Here is a 21,205-nt window from a genome sequence, read left to right as displayed (position 1 = left end):
GAAGACATAAAGATTAGTGGTGTTAGAGAGGGAAGTTTGACGGATTCAGGTTGTGGGTGAGGCTCAGGTCCTTTAGGTACTGTAAATATGAGGGTAGATAACTAACCAATCCTTTAAACTTTCTACAGGATAAAGTCTAGCATGTTAAGTTTTTAATTTTTCTGACATCAAAAACATTGATTGGATATTTTATTTGACAGGGTAAAATTCATATAATATACGAGGATGTATTGAAAATTTCTTAGCAACCTGTTATACATATGGGGATCTGAGGATCAGATATTCGTTTTATCCTAATTCTTCGATCCTCACCTCATGAACTGCATCGATATTTACGAGGTAGACACAGAAACTGGTCTTCTCAATCGGTCTTCATCTTCAATGGAAAATTTACCTATTTTGAAATTTGTAATTCAATTTTTGACGGTTGCATACGAAGGACATTTATAGCCAAGGATATTAATAGTCTAAGATCCCACTGCAAGATTACTACTTTCACGATGTAGTTAAATAAAGTCACCTTTTTACATACATTTAAAATTAGGACAATACATTGATAACCGGTTGACAGTCAAAAAGAGGCGCAAATAGTTATTCAATTAATAGTAATTAATTTTTGAACAAACATTTTATTTCGTTCATTTATTTTGTACAGGTATGCATGTTTTTTATAGTCAATTAAAACTAATTTTTTTAATATGATATAACGTTGACACGTAACGACACTGGTTTGACAATGATGGCTAGTGTCAGATTATTCTGAACAAACTTTAAAGCGCGTTATATTGTTATTACGTTGATTAAAGTAAAGTTTGTTTTTTAAAAAAATAAAAAGGTGTATTTTTAATTATATGTTTACAATGTGTATATTATTAATATTGGGTGCGTTTAGATGACCTCAGCGACTGGAAAGCTGACTAAGCGGTAGCGTTCAGAAGCCTCCAACGCAAGCCGCTGTCAAATTTTTTCTTTCGCAAGAACTTACTAAAATACAGTGGGATATTATCGGCATATCCAAAGTAAGAATCTGGCATAGATATCTGTTCCAGGGTACGTTTTTACTCCTTGCAATACATTTCTGTATCTCCGATTAACTGCCAGGTGTAGAGTCTCCGGGGTGGCAGTTTGTACCAGGTATTAGCAATAACTAATTTTTCTTCTTGACAGAACTAAATCTCCCATGATTATAAGTGTCTGGTTCTTCTTGATCAGTTTCATTAACTCCTTAATCTCTCTGTACAATTGTTTTACTTCATTTTCAGGCTTGTCCAAGGTTGGTGCATAGATTTGTATAATGTTAAGGTCAACAGGATCGGCTTGGACTTGTAGTAGTACTGCCCTATCTGAGTATGCCATGAAGTTCCTTACTGATTTGTTTGAGGCTGTGTTAACTTGAAATCCACCTCCGTTATAATGATGGGGTAGGTTATTTCCTGAATAATATAGTGTCGCTTTTTCTTTAGGACATTTACCACTGTTAGGTCATCTGATTTCGCTAAGTCCTATGATGTCTAGTTCGCATCGTTCCATTTCTTGTATTATGTTGTCTAGTTTACCGGTGGTGTAAAGACTTTTAACGTTAAGTACCCAGTTTTAGCTTTGGGGTTTTTCCCACTTTTGGGTGGTTCCAAGCATTGTTTTTCTTCGCGGAGATTCTTAGCACCCCTTGGCCACTTAAGGCCTGCTACAGACTAAAGTCCGTGTCAGACGGTCAAATATTTGATCAAACTAGTTTGAGCAAACTGACGTAATGACGTCATAATTACAGTTTGTTCAAATTTTAAAAATCTACCTGTCACACGATCATTCAAATTTGATCAAATTGACGTATGTCAAGGAAATTAATTGTATTTTTTGTTTATTTTATTAGTTACTTGGGGTTTATTTACGATTCTAATTTTTCTTATACACAAAGAAAATAAATAGGGTGAAAGGATTTTTATAATAATATGGATGTTTGACATTATATAAACAGCTTCTTTCTCGGTATAAATCAATTATGTAGAAACTTGTTCCTGGCTGCAAGATATTTTAAATTTTTATTTTTATTTTATAACAAGATAGGAAGACAAATAAACCACACACTGTCAACCAAAGAAAAAAGGAAATTAATTTAAATACGTTATGTCTAACTGCTGATTGTCATTTGACTTTAGATATTTTTCGACCAATCAAAATTAAAGTTTGATCAAACTGACCTTGAAAATAGAAGATCCTCTATTTTTAGAGGATTTGATCAAACTCAGGATGTGACGTCATATGCTGTCAATTTTGTTGTTTGGTCAAACTAGTTTGATCAAATATTTGACCGTCTGACACGGACTTAAGGGCCGTTGCTTGCAATGTCTTTTCCATCCTTGTCTTTCTTGGGATATCCTTGGGGAACTTTAATACGGTGGTTTCCCATTGCCTGCCGTATTCTTATGCCGTTGACATCCTTTGTTCATCCGCCTTTTAGAGACAGTTTCCCCCCTAAGGACAAAAGAGTGCCCTGTCTCACGTATGCTCATCCGCCCTTTATCCAGAGACCGTTGGCAAGGTGAGTGGAATCGCTTATACCGGCGATCGTCAAAATTGACTTTATTCTAGCCCTAAAATCTGGGGTCGCCACTTCCGCTATTCTCGTCGTACCAAAGGTATCCTTCTCTGCCGTGATTGCCGTTGTGGCCTTCATCCGTAACCCTGGACAAGGAACCCTAAACAGGTACTAGTTCCCCGGGTCAGGGACCACCTGGAATCTGTGGAGGGCAGGGACTGCTTCATTTTCCCTGATAGGAGTGTCCAAGGTAATCCAAGGAGTTCCTACCCACTACCCGCTTCTCGGGTAGTGTGATAGAGGTCGTCTCAACGCACCCATTATCTATCGACGCATGCTTTAAAACTCACACAACTGACACCAGTCATGTCAAACCAGTAGTATTATTCGCCAGCTCTCTTTTAGTTTATCTGATACCTCGCGTTTTTAACAGCTGGCAACCCTAATCTGCAACCACTTTTTCTCAGGCAACCTTATATTATCATATTAATAATTGCTTTAATTTGATATAAAAATCATGCATATAGGTCATGAGCAGCATATTCTACTTCAAAAATAAATAAACGAATTTTTTGTTCAAAAATTAATTACCATTAAGTAATTGAATTAAAACTATTTGCGGCCACTTTTTGACTGGCCACCTATAATGTATTCTCCTATTATATTACTATAAGCATATTTTTGTAAATCTGCTTACCTTTTAACACCTTCAAATATAGCTACTTAATGATGCCTCAACACAATTTTTCAATTTCGGTCTCATTTTTTATTGTGCATCTCTGGTTTGACTTTTTGACATGTATCTTTACACAGATACGTTTAATAAGTTATTCTTCGTTGCTATGGTAACAATAAATTATATTTATCCACGGAACCGTTCTATGCCGACGGGTCTCCACGGAACCGTTATATGCTGACTGATCAGCACAGCACTGTGGTACCAAAGAATATAGACGCTTATAGAAGAATTTTTCACTGTTATTTTTGAGCATAGCAAAAGATGTGACATAGATAAAGAAAAGTGGGACGAGTGGAACGCACGTGTTGCACGTGGTACCACTAAGGAGCGGTTTGCTTCTAAAATATGAAAGAGTGGGGCAATAAATGCAACTTTAGATATTTTTATATGTAGATGCCGCGTGGTCGTAGAATAGGATTAAATTTTTGCGTTTTATAAAATTGTTTAAAGAAAATAATATTATTTTAACTTTTAATAAATTAATCTTTTTAGAAAAATTATTATAATTCAAATTTTTAATTGAAATATGTACAAATCTTAAGTATAAATCAGTTTAAGACTATATTGTAATAATTTCACCAATATTCATTCATTGTGAAAATTATGTTTTAGATACTATTAGTTGTTATTTTAAAACAAGATTAAATAGTACCCATACAGCGTAAAAACTTTCACATATAGGTACTATTCATTAAAATGTACTGTTAAAGTTTATTTTGTTATTTCAAAAATAAATCAGGAATGCTTTTTGTTGTTATTGAAAAATTATAGATGAAATGGAAGTTTTGGCGAAATGGAAAATTTCATAATTTAGTAAAAAGTTTCATTGAATACTTTTTTTTTAAATTGAAATTTTTTAAAATTATTTCGTTAATTTCTGGGCAGAAAAACAGTATAATAAAAAGTTATGTGACGGTTTTTCGTTGTGTTGGAACAAACCAATTTTTAATTCAAAGTTATACAATTAAAAAAATAAATACTTTGAATATTGTAAATATCATACATTTTTAAGTTTTAAAATTAAAAATTTAACAATTTAATATATTGAAAATAAAGATTTTATTGTGAAAAAACAAAAAAAAAAGACAGTTTGCAAATCAATGGCATCGAAATTTGTTTAGGCGTAGATGCAAAGTTACCCGTTCGTACTCCTTTCCCACTTCCCCCTAACTACATATTTCATTATGAAATTTTCAAGATAGTTTTAAGCCGACGGCCACGGCACCACGCTGTGAGTTTATGCAGCCACCCTCTTAAACCGTAACCAAATCGCCCATTTGAACTGGTCTTCTATAAGCGTCTATCTTCTTTGGTGGTACCAAAGAATATAAGCGTCTATCTTCTTTGGTGGTACCAACGTTGATGGTACTTTTGGGCACTGCTTTGCACGAAAAAAAAAAACCTTCAAACCTTAATAACGTACCCTACCCCTTTTTCTAATGATGAACACTGGCAGCAGCCGCTGTGCTGACTTTGTATCAATAGATCCTTGTATAGTAGTGACCATCGATATAATATATTTTATTGATGCCATTGAATTGACAATATGTCTATCATAGACGAATATACTAATATCTTAATATATTTCAAAAAATAACCTGTGCAAATTTTTAGTCCCACTGGTCAATATCTTCTGCTGCTACCAGTAAAAAACTGCCACTTTTTCCACTTTATATTAAATTTGAATTTGTTCTTCTTGACCATGAAATAAGCTTTCTAAATTTTTTACTGCGTAGAGGTTTTATGAAAAACACTTTAATGAACACATTCTAAAAAATACTTAAGAGTGAAAATAAAAGATGGAGTAGGTATATTTTAATTCGAATTTCAACCATGTTTCGAACAGTTTTCTTTTATTGTATGTATTAAATACTGTGAAATTCATTGCGCATCCAAATCGATTCTAAAACACCTCATTCTTCCTTTTATTATTTATTAAAATGGATCTACTAAAAAAACTCAAGAGATAGAGTAAGTTCCTTTCTGAATACGTCAATGACCCACCTCTATTCGTTCGTTACCTGTGTCCCTACTTTGATTCGGAGCTTTGACCACGCGCCACGAGATGTTGCCAAATAATTTTGTATGAAGTTTGTGGCGTTATATACAGTTTATTATTTTTATTGGAAATAAGGCACAATCTGACTTTAAAATAAGCTTATTTTGATGTTTAGATTTTTAATTCGGAAATCGTACTTAAAATACGAATCATTAATAAATTTTATTTATATAAAACGATTTCCGAAGTGGAAATCAAAATGTTATATTACACTTATTGTAAAGTAAAATTGTGGCATATTGAAAATAAAAAATAGTAAGCTGCCAGTTAAATCCATTTCGCCCAAATTTGATTATCTTAGAACATTGTCCAAATGCTAAAAAGACAACAGGTCAAATAAAACCAATAAGTTTGGTAACGTTGAATTTCCCCTTTTTTATTATTTCCACTCATGTATTTTCGGCGATATTTAAAGGGCGGACCTAATATACTTCTCTCTTTTTAAACAGGTGTTTCTCACTCCATCTCATGTAAGGTCCATACCGACCATAAACTTTTACCTATACTGTAAGTATAAAGCAATTTAATTAGCATTTAAACTTTTCCAACTGGTTGGTAGCAGCAGAAAATATTAACCGATCAGGCTGAACTTTTGCGCAGGTTATTTGTTTTCAATATAATGAAAATTGGTCTCTATTACAAATGGATTTGTGACATAAGCACTTTTCGAAAATGCTCTATTGTATAGTCTGAGTAATAACATTTTGTTTTCATTAAACACTTTTGAGAGACTTTATCAGTAAATCTCATTTTAAATAACTATAATAATTATCGACAATCCTCTCACAATAAAAACTGTCTTGAAATAAATATATTATAGAATGCAATGTGAAAAGTTTTCGACTTACCATTGATGACGCAGCTACAAATGATATTGCTTTTATGTTTACATGCTTTTTGTGACAATAAATATCAAATGTGAAATAATATTTATACAATATCAAAATATCTGCAAAAACGCTTTGGGTCACAGATTTTAATTTGCTCCTAAATCTTGACAAAGGCACATTTGAACAGTGTTTCGACTCAACTAAATAATGATACCAGATTTTCACTTTAGAGAGACTGATTATTAAAAAAACATTGGTAAAAGTTTATTTAGCTAAATAATTTGGTGTAGTACAATTTACATTGAAAAATAAATTCTTTTTTTATATAAAAAAACTCATTTTTCACTACTAGTCTGAGAACTTTTCACATTGATGTTTGTACTTATTCTCTATCCTTTACTCCTTTTCTACCACTCATTAGCTGTATACTGTATGGATCCGAAAATGGTACCGTCATCAACTGAGATTAGTGTCCTACTACTTTAAGCATCTGGTTTCCCAAAAACATGCTAAGCAACTGCTCAAGACTCAATCTTCGGTTCGTCAACAAGTAGGTACCTTCAGGAAGCTAATTACGAGCTGGTATTACTTTGGAGGAATAGTACCACAACTACCAATTTTCTGATTTGCTACTAAGATGGCTTTATTCAGTAATAAATGATTGTCCATTGTTACTAATTTATTTGTTAAAGGTTATATAAAATAAATTTATTGTATCACTGTCCATTATTTTCCTATCTATCCCTTTTAAATTCACACATGATTGCCTCACTATTGCCTTGTATATTCAGCTCAGAAATTTCATGTTATATCACCAATTTTAAGAGATTAGGGACTTTTGTGACCTTTCCAATCATTTTTTTTAATACTTGCCCCAAATGGGTTTATTATCTAGAATAAGGCCTGTGTTCAGAATTATATGGATTTATTACTTCAGAAATACATTGGTAAAATAAATACTGTATAAAAAAAATCAACACTTTTAATGTCACTTTATATTTTAAAAGCTAAACCTATACATAAATTATTTTAATAAATCCCTTGCTCTATATGCTCCTTCCTCTTTTCTTTGCCTCTTAAAATGGCATGTTTAAAAACTTTACAATATAACTCGACAGCTGAAGGAGAATCATCATTGCCAGGTACAGGGTAAGTTATTAAATTGGGATTACAATTAGAATCTACAACACCAATAGTGGTTATTAACATTTTAGCAGAATCTTTAACCGCAGTGTGTTCTACTAAGACATTGTTCAGTGTACTGAAGAAAATACATAGATCTGGTAGTCTAGTAATAGAACCAAACTGTTTTGTGGAATTTGTAAATATTCCTCCTCTCCAAAACCTCGTGTGTGCAAATTCTTTACATTCTAATGCTGTTCTCTCTACTAAGTGGGCATTCTGTGCTCCTTTGTAGAAAAACAGAATAACTCCATCTTTATAAGCTATATGGGCTGCGACATTCAATGCCCTCCTTAAATATTCAGCTGTTTGATCTAAATCGAAAATAATATGTCCCAATCTACTGCCATATATGTAGGGAAGCATTCTTTCATCTAAAGATCCATCTTTGTGGCCATAATGAACTCTTGCGTCAAACAAATCCTTAACAGTAAACAAATTGTGTACATTGAAATAATCTGGATGTTTCAACACTTCTTCCCTCATACATTTTGTTGCTGAAACAAAATTTTAGGTAGGTTAAAGTAATTTTACAAGAAATTCAACTTACTATTTTCTTCCGGTACAATTTGTTGTTGTTTGACTTGCGTTGAGCTACAAAGTTTCCTTAAATTTACATACGTTGATTTTGGAATTCGATTTAACATTTTTTTTTAACTTAAATAATAAATTTACTAAAAAAAAGAGGTTAAATGTGGTTAATTTTAATTAACTTGACTAATTTTGTGTACATCCATAGCCACCTTTTAGGTGGCTGTGGTACATCCCAAAATTTGTCCTTGAGGATAAACTTTCCTTCTTTTATAAGTATAGTATAATATTGAAGCAATTTCTGACTAAATTACATAAAGGAATAAAATATAAAGTTATAATTTATCAGTAAGTAGTAAAATAATAATTAAGAAGTGTTATAACAAGGAAATGTAATTTTAACACGAGATGTCAGTTTTATAATAAAAAAGAAGAACGTATTTCAGTATGTCAAGAGAAATGCGCTCAAAATTTTTGTTAATCAAAACATTACAAAAGAAGTCGTTGTTTATATGAGAGTTTTTCACAATGTCCGTTTTAAATTCTTGCATAATTAAACAACCATTCAAAATAATTGAGGTGCCCCTAGCCAAATTTTCTGAAGAAATCATCCCCCATCATCAAAATGTGTATGAACAATACAAAGGAACTATTAAAAAAGTAAGTACCATCATACTTAATCATTCCTGCACTCTTTTAAAATAGTGATAAGGCCAAAGATTATTCTCACATTAATAAATATTTATATGTTTAAATATAGACTGTCATTTTGCAAAAAAAAACAAAGTAGATAAAATAATAATTAGTCAAATGATATATTACAGCTCTTAAAAATATAATTATTTTGATTTTTGTGTATACTTATACGGACTTGTAACTTATTCAGTTGTATTAAGATTACTTATATCTCTCAGAGCACTGTTATACAGAAGCCTCTCAGTACTCTTTTTCTTTCCTGTTAATTTGGTGCTGTTTGCATACAATTTTAAATTTGACTGTTTACAACCTTTAGCAAGCCTTTGTACCCTTCATTTAAATTTTTATTTGCTACTATTTTAACGGTGTCTCGAAAATTGAGTTTTTTCAACAATCAACACTGTTGTCTTAGGTTTGTTTTTGTTATTTGAATAAAAGCAACCAGTATAGATGAGTCCATATATTCATTAATAAAACTCAATTTTTCTCATTAGAAGAAGAACCTGGGTGAATATAATATACCTTGGAGTAGATACTACTTCAAAAATATTATTAGATTAATACACTAGATTATAGATACCAAAAGTGTCAAAATTTTTCATTTATTTAAAGTTGGATGATGAAATATGCTTCAATTAAAGCCAGTAATTGTTTGTGCTTCCAATACTTTAAGTTAAATCTGTTAAATGTTACATATGGATTTTTTTATCTATTAGATTACTTTCTTCCCAACATTTTATTTAGATATTTTGAAATCAGAATTAATGTTCGATAATTAGGTAGCTGCAGCTTCAGAATATAAGCAATCAATGGGAGTATATCTTAAAGCCCCTACACATAGCCTCAGATACTTTTTACTATAATATATTTTATATTAATATTTCTGAAGTGGAAATAAAAACACCAAAATAAACATAATTTAAAATGAAATTTTAAAATTTTTGAGCCTAACTCAGAATTTTAGACGTAAATAGATCTTAATGACTCCAAAAAGTGTGGAGAAGAGTGTAGAAAAAGATGATGAAAAACCAGTAAAAAGCTCGGTACTGTCCCCACATATTAATTAATTATTTATTTTTCTTTCAAAGTTATCATGATAAAGGAGACCTAGTTTATTTTTTTCCAATGTAACATGTAAAGATAATTTGAATAAAGAATTATTTTGCAATTTATTCTCCTCCAGTGTCCTTATAAAAAAAAAGAATACTGTTATAGTACAGAATATTTATACAATTTATTTTATAGCTTATGTCAGCAAGTGATCATGCCCATTTGAAGAAAGAAATCAAAGAGAAAAAGAGAAATGTTAGACAATTAAGAGATCTTATGTACGAATTAGACACATTAAGGACACAAGTAGAGGATGAAGACTTAGATAAATTTGATATGAAGACATTATCATTAAGGAAAATTATTTTAAATTTAATTAGCGGATATTCAGGTAAGTTAGAAGGGTACTACAGTGATACTATGTTTTTATTATCAGGCAGTTTTTTTTTCTGTATATTATCTTTAATCCCATTTTGTTCTACTCTACAACGAAGTCAAGTGGTACATGTGCTGTTTTACCTCCCTTCAATGTTGTAGTCTAAAAATATTCACTGAAAATCTCCTCCCTCGAAAACAAAATTGACCTGCCTTTCGAGATTATCCATATTATTTACGGGAATAAAAATATTAACAGCGAAAAAAGTGTCACTCTGTATCTTATTTGATATTTTCTAGAGTTAGAAAAGGCAGTTAATCAAATCATATCTAGTCAATCAAGTGAAGAATCAGAAAAAGAAAATGCAGGACCTTTCGATGGAGCGTCCCAGATACAGATCCAAGAAAATATGGATGAACTTAGGTTGAAACAGAAAGCAGAACAGATGAATAGAGTGGAAAGTATCAACAAAGATGTTGAAGACCTGCACGAAATTTACAAAAATCTTAACGAAATGGTAGATAATCAAGCTGATCTTGTTAATCAGATCGCTAATGATGTGGACAGTGCACAGGAAAACGTAGAATCTGGATCGAAAGAGTTAGCCAAAGCCCACAAGTAAGTTTTTGTTAAAATTCAGTTTTTCATACTATGTAGTACTAAGTCATTCTAAATTTTTCATCAGCTCAACAATTCTTTGTGTTCTTTTTTCCCTCCTTAGCTGCCTATACTTTTTTCAGCTTTTCATCAAACCATGGTTATTTAGTTTTTTTTTACCTTTTTCTGTATGCCAATTTTTCTGTTTACATGTTTTTGTTGCTTTTTCAGTTTTCTTTTTATACTTTCTGTATATTATTTGCTCTTTTTTTTTATTTTGTTTTATTTTTCATTTATGGAAGCCTTTTTTGATGTATGAGATTCTTTCTCTTTTACTTACTACCACCAGGTAGTGATCTGAGTTTACATTGGTACATCTGCTACTCAAAGCATTATATCTATTATTTCTCTTACACAGTGCAAGATTGCATGAATGTCTGCCTATGTTTGAATTTTCACTATTACTGAATATTCCTGTACCCAATCCTTTTGCAGTTTAATACTCATCGGGTACCAGGTGTAACCCTGCAGTCTGGGAATAATGTTTCCTCTGCCCTATCCCTCTCCGAAAAGAAAGACTTTTGGGTCAGTAGTTATCATCTTTCATTTATGAATCAATTATTGGATTATTAATTTCTAAAAATTTTTAAGTTATATGATGACATAATTTTGATACTCTTGATATATGAGTACAATAGAATTTCTTAGAATAGTATCTAGTTTTATTACAAATTTTCAATCCCATTGCGAAAATTCATCATAAACTTAAGCTAAAACAAAACAAATATCATAACATGTCATATTTTACCTTTATTCAAAAAATATTAAGTCATAAAATTTGATAATGACAATTTCAAACATCAGTATCTTTGTTTGATATTCATAAAAGGCGAAGACCAAGAGTATTCGCTCTGTGCGTGACCATGGTAGGGGTACCTTGAAACGATGCCAGCGTGCGTAGCGGCGAAATATGACACAATTGGAGTCTTTATACGCATAAATTTTATCAAAAATGTGTGCAAATATATATTGCGTATTTAATTGTGCTAATAATAGCAAAAATAGCAAGTGTAGTTTTTATAGGTTTCCAAAGATTACATATAAATTAGAGAAAAGAAAAAGATGGATCCGTGTGATTAATATGAAAAAGTAAATATCACATAACATCATTTTTATGCAATTAAAATAGGAAATATTTAAATAATTTACCTTAAATGATATTTTATAAGGCTTCAAGCTAACTGCAGAGTGCCTGATGACTTTTATATCATAACTTTTACTATTACTGTTTTTAATTATATGCTCTTTCACGTGAAAAACTTGATTTGCCAGTACTAGATTTTTAACTTTTCTTTTCCGTTTGGGCTTAAAAAGATATATTATGATGAATTTTGAGAAACCCAGTTTTTAATACTACATTTATTTTGTACATAAACTGAAAAAATATAGTTAAAAAGTTAATTATTAATAATTGTCAATTTCGCCTGTATTTAACAATGTCAAACATATGTCATTAATGTCATATGTTTAACCTGAAAATTGGTAGACTCCAAAACTGTCAGATGAAGGCGGTAGGTGTCGCGTCAGTCACGCACAGAGCGAATATACAACAAAATAAATGTTCTAAAAGATATCTAAATATTTTTTTGCAACAGTGCTTATTTGCAGAACTTCAGAACCATTGAACCAAATTAGATAATTCTTTTTTTGTTGTATTTGTTATTATGGGAGATGGTTTGCAACAGTTGAATGAACGGAGATGAAAACAGTTTTTCTGTCATTTTAAATCGCAATATAACTAAGTAACAGACGGTGCCATACTATGACTAACAAAGAAAGCATTGATTAACAAAATAAATGTCAGTATTGATAGATTGACATAATGACATAGCTTGTCATTGCGGCTCAACTTTGGTATTGCGGCTCCAAATAATAACAATGAAGTTTCAACATATCAGATGAAAATATATGGCAATGAGATTATTCCCCAATTAACTGCTGTGGACAAACTAAACGCATGCCTAACATCCAATTTGTGGTGCAAGTAAAGTCGCTATTAACAGCTCGACCTGATTTATTTCATTAGCAGTAGATTTTTGTTACTTCAGACTTGAAACAGGAGCTTATTGCACTTTGATACATTATTTAATTTTAAGGCGATACGAAGTTTGGCGGGTCAGCTAGTATTAAATAAATCATTTGCATATAACTCCATGGAATATATGACATGCAACGATGATTATTTTGTTATTACTGCATCAACTAATCTCCACTTCCATTAACAAACTAAATCATAACCTCTGGGTTAAATCTAACCCTGACGAGAGGCTTTTTAAATTTGTAGATTAAAAGCAGTGGCGTATCCAGTTACAGGGGCGTTTCTAGGTGGCATGATTGGTGGGCCCATTGGCCTCGTCGCAGGTCTCAAGATAGGCGGCGTAGCTGCAGTGACATGCGCAATAGCTGGCTACACTGGTGGTAGGTGGTTCAAAAAGAAGAATCTCGAAGAGGTCGCACAAGAAACCGAGCCAGTGACGGAACAGGACGGCGAGGTTGATAAAAAGGACATTTGACGGTGTTATTTATGTTAGATTTTTATTTACTTTGTATTTGGCGAAGGTTTTATATGAATTATGCGTAGGAGAATGACTGAATCATGTTATATCGATGCTTTTAGCATTTTGCGACAGTGTTCTGAGGTTGACTTTTAAGCATGAAATATTGTATTATGTAGGTGTATATAAAAACAATGTTTTGCTTTATAATATAAAGATTATTAGTTAAATTTATTTCGAGTACTTGTTCCTTACAAATTGTTTTTTTTGCCCTCCCATTTCTCTTACTATTCCTTATAACATAATGTTCTGATCATTTGATATCCTTTTTCATGTGAAAAATTGAACATATTTTTTTTCATTGTCCATTTGGTGTTTTATAGTGAAGACCAAATGCTTATACAATTTGCCTTAAAAATGCTTAAATAACACAAAAAGGAGATTTCTACACTGTAGATTTTTATTTGTCTTATGTTTGTTTTTAGTGTTACTAAAAATATATATAAATTGTTCCTTTGTGCCCCTTCCTTTAATATAATAAGTAAATGTAAACATATAATATACCATCACTTAACTAGTTTTATTATTAAATGCATATTCTGACGTAGGAACGATTCGTTGGAGACGAAAAGTAATATTTGTAATATAAGATATGTATATATAGGTACACATAAATTTTGTACTAAATAATACCTTTCTGACTACGCCACTGCGTGACTTTATTTTTTTAATGTATAATTTTATATAAGGCCTTTTTACTGCTAATATTTAGTGGTAACGTTCTTTTATTTATGGGTTAGTTTAGATATATAGTTGTAATTATTCAAAATAAACTGTTTCTAAAATTCTCTGTTCAAGTATTATTATTTAAGTTCATACAATTATTTTTTCTTGATTTATGAACCGGGAGTGTAGAACAATAAGGAACATTGGTTGAATAAGAAGGTTTCTGATTCAGGAAATAAAGTCGACTTTACACTACATGATTTTGTCATAAGCACTGTCATGCGGCTCGTCATAGCTTGTCACAGGAGAATAGGACGGTTGTACCTATTCCACATGATAAAATCATATGATTTTCGGTAATAATACCGGTAACACCAACATATTTAAATATCGCGCCTTATTCTTATGTCAATTCAGCGACATTTCCTTACCGAGAGACAACATCCTTTATTTATTTATTTATGTTTTGTTTGTTGCATTGATATTGAGCCTATTGTCTAATCTGTGCTATTGTGTCGTATTTTTCTTTTATTATTTATTGAGTTTATTTTATTCTTAGTTTAGTATTTTATAGTCTTCTTAGTCATAATTTTAGTTTAGTTTCTTTATTAATTATTTTTAATTTGGTATAATATAAACACTAAATTTGATATGCCCTGTCCACTATTTCTTCGTAAGAGCCACCTGGGAGCCCAAAGGCGTCTGATCTTTTTCTTCTTATTATTAGCTGTAAATGCAAGCAAAGATGTATTTTCCAACCTAATAGTTATTAATACTGTGTCTTATATCTCTATGACCATAAACAAAAAGAAAAATCAATAAAACCTCATTTTCACTTATATCATAAGTCATAACTTATTATTCAGTGTAAACACGATTTTTTAAAACAGAAACGAGGAATCATAACAAATCTCATGATATTGTCATAATGATAAAATCATGTAGTGTAAAGTCGACTTAAGGGATGAATAAAAGAGCCACTTTTTGAGATGAGAACGGACTACAATGAGGCCTAAAATTGTATGTTCAACGTTAAATGGATGAAAACTGAAAAGAAAAAAAAAATAATGCGTGGTGGCTTGAAGATTATGTATAAAATCAAAATAGATCCCGGTGGCTGTTTTATACTCTGATAAGTCTTAATTGTCAAATGTCATCTGTCAATTTGACTTCAGGAAGGAAAGAACGCAATACGCAAGTGTCATAGCGCCATTTTGTTTAATATTCGCGTCTGTAAGGAGTGAAACTGTTTTCTTTGTAAACTGATCGAACAATACAATATTATCAATAAATATCTCACCGAAAAAGTGTAGATATGATCATATTTAGACTAAATTTAAAGAAGATTTAATTTTCATTTAAAAATAATATGTAAGATTGTAATAAACACCCATGCGATTTTACCACACATTGTAGATATTTGTATTGTTATATTGAAATTTAATTACACACCATCGTTTAAATGATGTATACGGTAAGTATAAATGTTTGAAAATAAAATTCAACTAAGGTAGTTGCAAGCTTTGTTAATGTAATCCAACATTGTATGCCTTAAATGAATGGATATTTTTATACAGGGTACGAACACCGATCAGGACAACCGATTCAGTGACAAGGAGAAGAAGCTTCTAAAGCAGATGAAATTTCACCCCTGCCTGAGTCAGCAGGTAAGTAATTATAACTCTATTGTAACTTATATTATTAATATAAGTTACAATAGAGTTATATTAATAAGGTATATTACAGGTGGATATGACGAAAGTACAGTTGGACGTTATCAAGCCTTGGATTTCCGATAAACTAACTGAAATGCTGAAAATGGATGATGATGTTGTGGTTAATTTCGTCTATAATCAATTGGAAGTTAAGGTATATCTGTTTTTTCTTGTCATTAATTATAAATTTACCAGTTGATACTTCATTCCAACTTCCTTCAGACTTTCTGGTGTGTAAAGGTTCGCAGGACTATGTTAACTATTTTAGGATCTGTCCAGAAACAGTATAGAAATAGAGCATAGAAACAAGTATTTTCTAAATTGATTTAAAAGAATGGCTCAAACTTACGTTTCATTATTATCTTCAAATAAAGCTCTGAATACAACATACTAATCCATTGTCTTTTTGTTAACTTTTAGTTGTTTATCTCCACTATAATATATAAATAATAAACCAATAATCATATAAACATAATCAAAAAGGGACTGCTAAAAATAAGAGAAGACATCCTCCACAATTTCTGTTTATAGTGGAAGTTTTAATGGTTTAGGTTATTATTTCAATGGATGCATAATTTACAGAATACATACAAAAATATTTTTAGTGGATGCTAAATTAGGCTTAAAAGTATACTCCATTATCAGTTAAAACCATATTTTTGCTTGTCTTTGACAGTCCTTCAAATATTGGGAGAAGTTTCTCAGCACAGTGGATTGTTTCATCCAAAATAGTCACAAATTAACATAATCATACATTAGAGAACAAATTTTCTCATATAGACAGGATACCACATTATTCTTTTTTAGATTTTTATGTATTGGTGTCGAATAATATAATTGGAGATAATCATCAAATAATAATATTTGAAATATAAACTATCAAATTACAAATAATTAAAAGAGCTAGTTGAACATTAATGATAAAATGGAATTAGATGTATAGCCGTTTTCAGACCCTTTTTTCAGTGCATCATTAATTGTGAAGTCATATACTGTATTGAATGTGTCGAGAATTATTTCATGTAATTATTGAGAATTCTGATAGATGCCAGAACCGTACTTACTTTTATTGCAAGGTGGATCAAATAATAGTAAACAAAATTGTTTATTAAATTTATAAATATGGAAACATTTAAAAATGACAACACAACAATCCATTTATTGTTTATTTTATAATAGTATATAATATAAGTGTAGTTAGTTCATTTTCTAGTTCTACAATTAAATATTTGCCGCCATTTTTTATAAAAGCAATTTACCTGTTGTAATGATTTTTTCCACACATTTAATACTGTGGCTTCGTTTGTAATACCAGCATTTATATGCATCATAATACCTTTTGCAGTCATACCAAACATTCTCTATTGGATTGAATTGACAGTGATGGCCATATTGAGGCAGTCTCAAGACATGATGGCCATATTGAAGGGCCAGTACTATCCAATCTGTAAAACAAAATATATAAAAATGCCACTTACTAAATAAATTCTAATACACTTAAATACTTTATCTGGTAGTCGCTTCTTTACAATATCCATCAACTCAAACTTCATCATAGTCATTGAACAATTAATATGTTGGTTTTTCAACCATTCTAATAAAGAATGTTTTGCCCAACTAGCATTTGGTATTTTTTCCAATAAAGTTGAATGGTATGATGCATTATCCATTATAATTAATAATGGTTCTTCTAAATTTGGTAAAAGCTGATGCTCAAACCATTTTTCAAAATTCTCAGAATTCATTGAATCATGGTAGTCACCAGATTTACTTCCACTTTTTAAAATTAAGTCACAGTTATCAATGAACCCATTTTCAGAACTTGCATTAAGAATAATGTATCATACACCTTCTCCATTCTTCTTTCTGACTGCGTTAACACTGCCATCTTGCCAGATCTTGAGGAATCCTCCTTTACTGAATATCCAGGTCTCATCCTCTCTCTCCCATCTCTCAAGAAAACTGGTTTTAAAGGGTATAAATTGCTTTCATTGTCTTATAGGCTTATAAAAACTGAAGTCTTTTTAAAGTCACATGTGGTTGTTCCATTAAATACTTTCTGTTAGCAACACTACAATTTACCCATCTGAATTTTAATTCTTTTAAAGCTCTGCTAAGTGCAGCAATAGAAATATTAATCTCATCCACTTCCTCTAGTTTTTGCTTCAGGGTATAGAGAGTCACATGCTCACCTAAAACGATCAAAGTTTAAAACACTATAGTGATTCTTCTAGGAAAAATATTAAGAATGCAAAGTAACACGTTAGTTTTACATATGCAACAGTACTCCTTTCATAAATCGTAATAACCATATTTGAATAATCCAAAGTATAAGAGTTATAAAAATATATCTATATATTTTACCAAACTGCGCAAGGTAAAGGCATAAACTTCAGCAAAAAGGCAAAGAGGACTCTTTGTTATTTGTTACTCTGTTTTGTCTCTTTATTACAATACTTGGTACTTAATTCAGTAGTATTCTTTTTATAATCACTTTTCATTTCTATATGTAACTAGTTGTCAGTAACAATTTATTAAATGAAATATCTATGGAAATTAGTTACTCCTGCCTTTCTATCAGAAATATGGTAAAATATTTTAACTAAACTGTTGTAATGCTCTTTCTTACCTTTACTAAACATTCTGTATACACACATCCTGATGGCATGTTCGTATTTATTTATTAATAATGTCGGTTTACAACTCTTGGCTACTGATTGGCTCATTGTGATTGAATAATCAGAATCGTTTTGGACACCTTCATTTACCAATCGTCTTATTGTTGGCAAAGAAATTCCTAACACCTCAGCAACACGCTGAAATAAACAGTAGGTAAAAATAAAACAATTTTATTTTCAGTATAATTTTTAACTTAACTTTTTAACTTCACGGCAGAAATTGGTAATAAAGTTTGTTCAGCTTCCTTTTCTAATTCAAAATATTTAAGTAATTTAAATATCAGAACTTGTTCCTTTTCTGTAAATCTTGGCATTTTAAAAATATTTTAATGAAAACCAAAACAAAATAAAAATATAGGTAAACACAAATAATGCATAACAACGCTATGAAATAAGTCAAATACTGACCTGAACCGACAAGAATCACTTCAATCTTTGACACTTCGAAAGGATGGCCAACATGAATGAAGTTTTACATCAAATGTTTGTGACTCACGTAACTGATTGGCTAGGGAAGGCGCGCATTTCAAATATCAACAAATCAAACGTAGGTTAAGAATAGACTGGTTATGTATGCAACGCTGTAATATTTTCGTGTTTTAATCACGGAACTGCCGCTTTTTTCATCACATCCAACTTAATGCTTTAGAAAGAAATCGAAAAACTGTGACGCACTGAAAGAAGGCTCTAAGAAGAACTATAGCTTAAATGTGACAAGATTACCCTGTAAGGCAAGCAATTTATTTATAAACTATATGAAGCTCTAAATATAATATGTGTAAAAGAATTAAGATTTTTGAGATTTGGGCTTACTAATGAATTTTATGAATATTTTGGATGGACAAAGGGACAAAAAAAGTATATTTACAAACCATAAGCAAAGGAAGAGAGGTTCTAGTTCGACCACGTGATAAGAAATCCTAAATATGCATTTACTACATTATTCAGGAGAAAACAATGAAAATGTGGCTGGTAAGACTTACAATATCCTGGTTCAAGAGCCTCTTCATGTGGTATAGAGTCAGTACCACTACATTATTTAGGTGTGTTGTGTGTGTAGACAATGTAAAGTTCATAAGACTGGTCAACGATGTTCTTGGAAGAAAAAGCACAAAGAAGAAAAAGTAAAGGCCTTCAAACAAAATCATGCAAGAATTGTGGTATTTATGGGCTTAAAACCTCTTTGGAATATTTGTAATAAAACACTCTGTATCTCAGTAAGGAGGAATATTTAGGTTAAATCTTCCTATTTTTGTGCTAAGGGTTTTCCAGTTACTATATGGGCAATTCTTAATGAAACACCCTGTATATTTTGTTAGTATCACCCATTTTTCAACATCATATAGAACAAAATATTGCTATCTGTAAATAGAATGCCAAACACCAAGAAGAAGATCCAACAAAATGGACAGACCAAATGAACACTTTGGTGGGAAAATAGGTAAAACTGCCCATCTGGCACAGGATTGCAGCCAATGGAGGATGCTAGCTAACAATATTTGTCCAATAACTTGTTTTAATTTTGTTGTTTCAATAATCACAAATAAATGATTCACTGAACTCAATAATGAAGAGTTAGATTGTTGTAGAAATCAGTTAAACTGTAAACTTTTGATTTTTCATAGAAATGAGTAAGAGTTATGTTAACCACCCGCTGTGGAAGCCGCCATATGGCGTCTTTGGAAGCCGCCATATGGCGTCTTTTTATTTCTCAGTCTATTTGGATGATGGCATTTGACATCTGCATATTGCATTGTGCTACTAAAAAAGTTGGTTCCACAGAGGTGCATAAATTTTGAAATAAAGTGCTGCAGCAAAAATGAATTATCTTCCAGTACACAGTAGTGATGGGAAGACCTGGTTCGTTTCTGTGACCCCAGTCTTCCAGGTCATTCATTAAAATGAGCCATTCATAAAGATCCGTTCATATTAACGACTCATTAAATTTGTTGTGTAAAGGTCAAGTGTGAAAAAATACTTGAAAAAGTTAAGTAAAATTACAAATTCCATATTGTTATGTTCATGAATGAATGATAATGCAACATTTGTGGATAAAATATTGTGGATTGTGGATTTTTATAGGAAATAAAATGGATTTTATTTCCTATAAATTTATAAATAGAACAGACTACGGGACTATTGACTCGACAGTTCGAATGTTTATAATTTTACAGTTTTGCAGCTTAAGGGTTTTGCCATTCTGGGAAACTGAAATCAGCGTTTGAACGATCCTTTACGGTTCGCGGTTCGTGCCTTAATTTGACAAAGCAACGTGTCGCGATCACACAGTTCGTTTCGTAAACACTACACAGCGTCATTCATAGGCATGATTCATAGGATCATTCGAACGATAGGGTCACAGAATGTGATTGTATCAATCACTGTCTTCGAAAAGATCAGATCTTTGTGAACGGATCGTTCGTGACCTTCTCATCACTAGTACACAGCAGTGCAGTCTTATTCATCAGTAGGATCTTGTCTTTAACACATGAGTAATTTAGGGCAAGAAATTTTGTATCAAATGAAAAATGGCCATTGTGCTGATAATCCAAATATGTACACAAATCACGTATTGGATGTGAATATGGCTTATAGTTTAGTAAACATCCACATCCAAACCTTTTTCATGTCAATTTGTTAGTTTATTAATTCAAACTTTAGTTTCCAGATCCTAAGAAGATGCAGATCAACTTGACTGGATTCTTACAAAGCAAAAATTCAATGGAATTCATGACGGAACTATGGCAACTTCTAATATCAGCTCAGGAAAATCCCAAAGGAATTCCATTTTCATTCATCAATCTAAAAAGAGAAGAATTAGCCATAAAAAAGGTAAAAAGATTTTTTTTTGTTTCACAGTTCATCGAAACTACATTTTTACTGATTACATTGATTCAGTTTAGATTCCTACTGTTTTCTATAGTGTATACATGTT

At 31.4% G+C, this 21,205-nt stretch overlaps 4 protein-coding genes across 10 annotated transcripts in view; 3 read left to right on the top strand and 1 right to left on the bottom strand.

Moving 5' to 3' along the window:
* Positions 1–6,977, top strand: part of LOC140431190 (dehydrogenase/reductase SDR family member 7-like) — a 44,965-nt gene extending 37,988 nt beyond the window's left edge. Inside the window, exon 8 of one of the 2 annotated variants that reach the window (XR_011949639.1) lies at positions 6,586–6,713. Coding sequence is in view for 1 of the 2 variants with exons in the window: in XM_072519110.1 (XP_072375211.1) it covers positions 6,586–6,789 (204 nt within the window). In the remaining variant the exon portion in view is untranslated. Of the gene's footprint in view, positions 1–6,585 lie in introns of both variants that reach the window. The other variant, XM_072519110.1, reaches the window with a different exon arrangement.
* A 154-nt stretch (positions 6,978–7,131) lies between these two features.
* Positions 7,132–8,050, bottom strand: LOC140431191 (small ribosomal subunit protein uS2m-like). Its single transcript, XM_072519113.1, has 2 exons — positions 7,897–8,050; positions 7,132–7,843 (listed from the first exon to the last, which is right to left on the bottom strand). Exons 1-2 carry the CDS (start codon positions 7,991–7,993, stop codon positions 7,194–7,196), a joined length of 747 nt encoding a protein of 248 aa, XP_072375214.1. The 5' UTR covers positions 7,994–8,050; the 3' UTR covers positions 7,132–7,193.
* A 260-nt stretch (positions 8,051–8,310) lies between these two features.
* LOC140431210 (uncharacterized) lies at positions 8,311–14,001 on the top strand. Of its 2 annotated transcripts, none has more exons than XM_072519138.1 (4): positions 8,311–8,537; positions 9,819–10,014; positions 10,299–10,617; positions 12,964–14,001. In XM_072519138.1, exons 1-4 carry the CDS (start codon positions 8,406–8,408, stop codon positions 13,076–13,078), a joined length of 762 nt encoding a protein of 253 aa, XP_072375239.1. In that variant the 5' UTR covers positions 8,311–8,405; the 3' UTR covers positions 13,079–14,001. The 2 variants fall into 2 exon arrangements, with proteins under 2 accessions (XP_072375239.1, XP_072375238.1); XM_072519137.1 differs by having other exon boundaries at positions 8,312–8,537; positions 12,941–14,001.
* Positions 14,002–15,096: 1,095 nt separating this feature from the next.
* Positions 15,097–21,205, top strand: part of LOC140431214 (uncharacterized) — a 42,791-nt gene continuing 36,682 nt past the window's right edge. For 4 of the 5 annotated variants that reach the window (XR_011949641.1, XM_072519146.1, XM_072519142.1 and 1 more), the window contains exons 1-4: positions 15,097–15,351; positions 15,455–15,544; positions 15,624–15,746; positions 20,932–21,102. Coding sequence is in view for 4 of the 5 variants with exons in the window: in XM_072519146.1 (XP_072375247.1) it covers positions 15,340–15,351; positions 15,455–15,544; positions 15,624–15,746; positions 20,932–21,102 (396 nt within the window). In the remaining variant the exon portion in view is untranslated. The remainder of the gene's footprint in view (positions 15,352–15,454; positions 15,545–15,623; positions 15,747–20,931; positions 21,103–21,205) is intronic. The other variant, XM_072519143.1, reaches the window with a different exon arrangement.

The sequence above is a fragment of the Diabrotica undecimpunctata genome, unplaced genomic scaffold (assembly GCF_040954645.1).
Source record: "Diabrotica undecimpunctata isolate CICGRU unplaced genomic scaffold, icDiaUnde3 ctg00000593.1, whole genome shotgun sequence".
Lineage (NCBI taxonomy): Eukaryota > Metazoa > Arthropoda > Insecta > Coleoptera > Chrysomelidae > Diabrotica > Diabrotica undecimpunctata.
The sequence above is the reverse complement of the archived record's forward strand: the minus strand, read 5'-3'. Positions and strand labels throughout refer to the sequence as shown.

Excerpts from the sequence above, each read along its gene's own strand:
- LOC140431191 (XM_072519113.1), bottom strand. The coding sequence starts at position 7,993 with ATGTTAAATCGAATTCCAAAATCAACGTATGTAAATTTAAGGAAACTT. Across the intron at positions 7,844-7,896 it reads AATTGTACCGGAAGAAAATA|CAACAAAATGTATGAGGGAA; the intron begins GTAAGTTGAATT and ends ATTTTGTTTCAG.
- LOC140431210 (XM_072519137.1), top strand. The coding sequence starts at position 8,406 with ATGTCCGTTTTAAATTCTTGCATAATTAAACAACCATTCAAAATAATT. Across the intron at positions 8,538-9,818 it reads ACAAAGGAACTATTAAAAAA|CTTATGTCAGCAAGTGATCA; the intron begins GTAAGTACCATC and ends TTTATTTTATAG. Across the intron at positions 10,015-10,298 it reads TTTAATTAGCGGATATTCAG|AGTTAGAAAAGGCAGTTAAT; the intron begins GTAAGTTAGAAG and ends GATATTTTCTAG.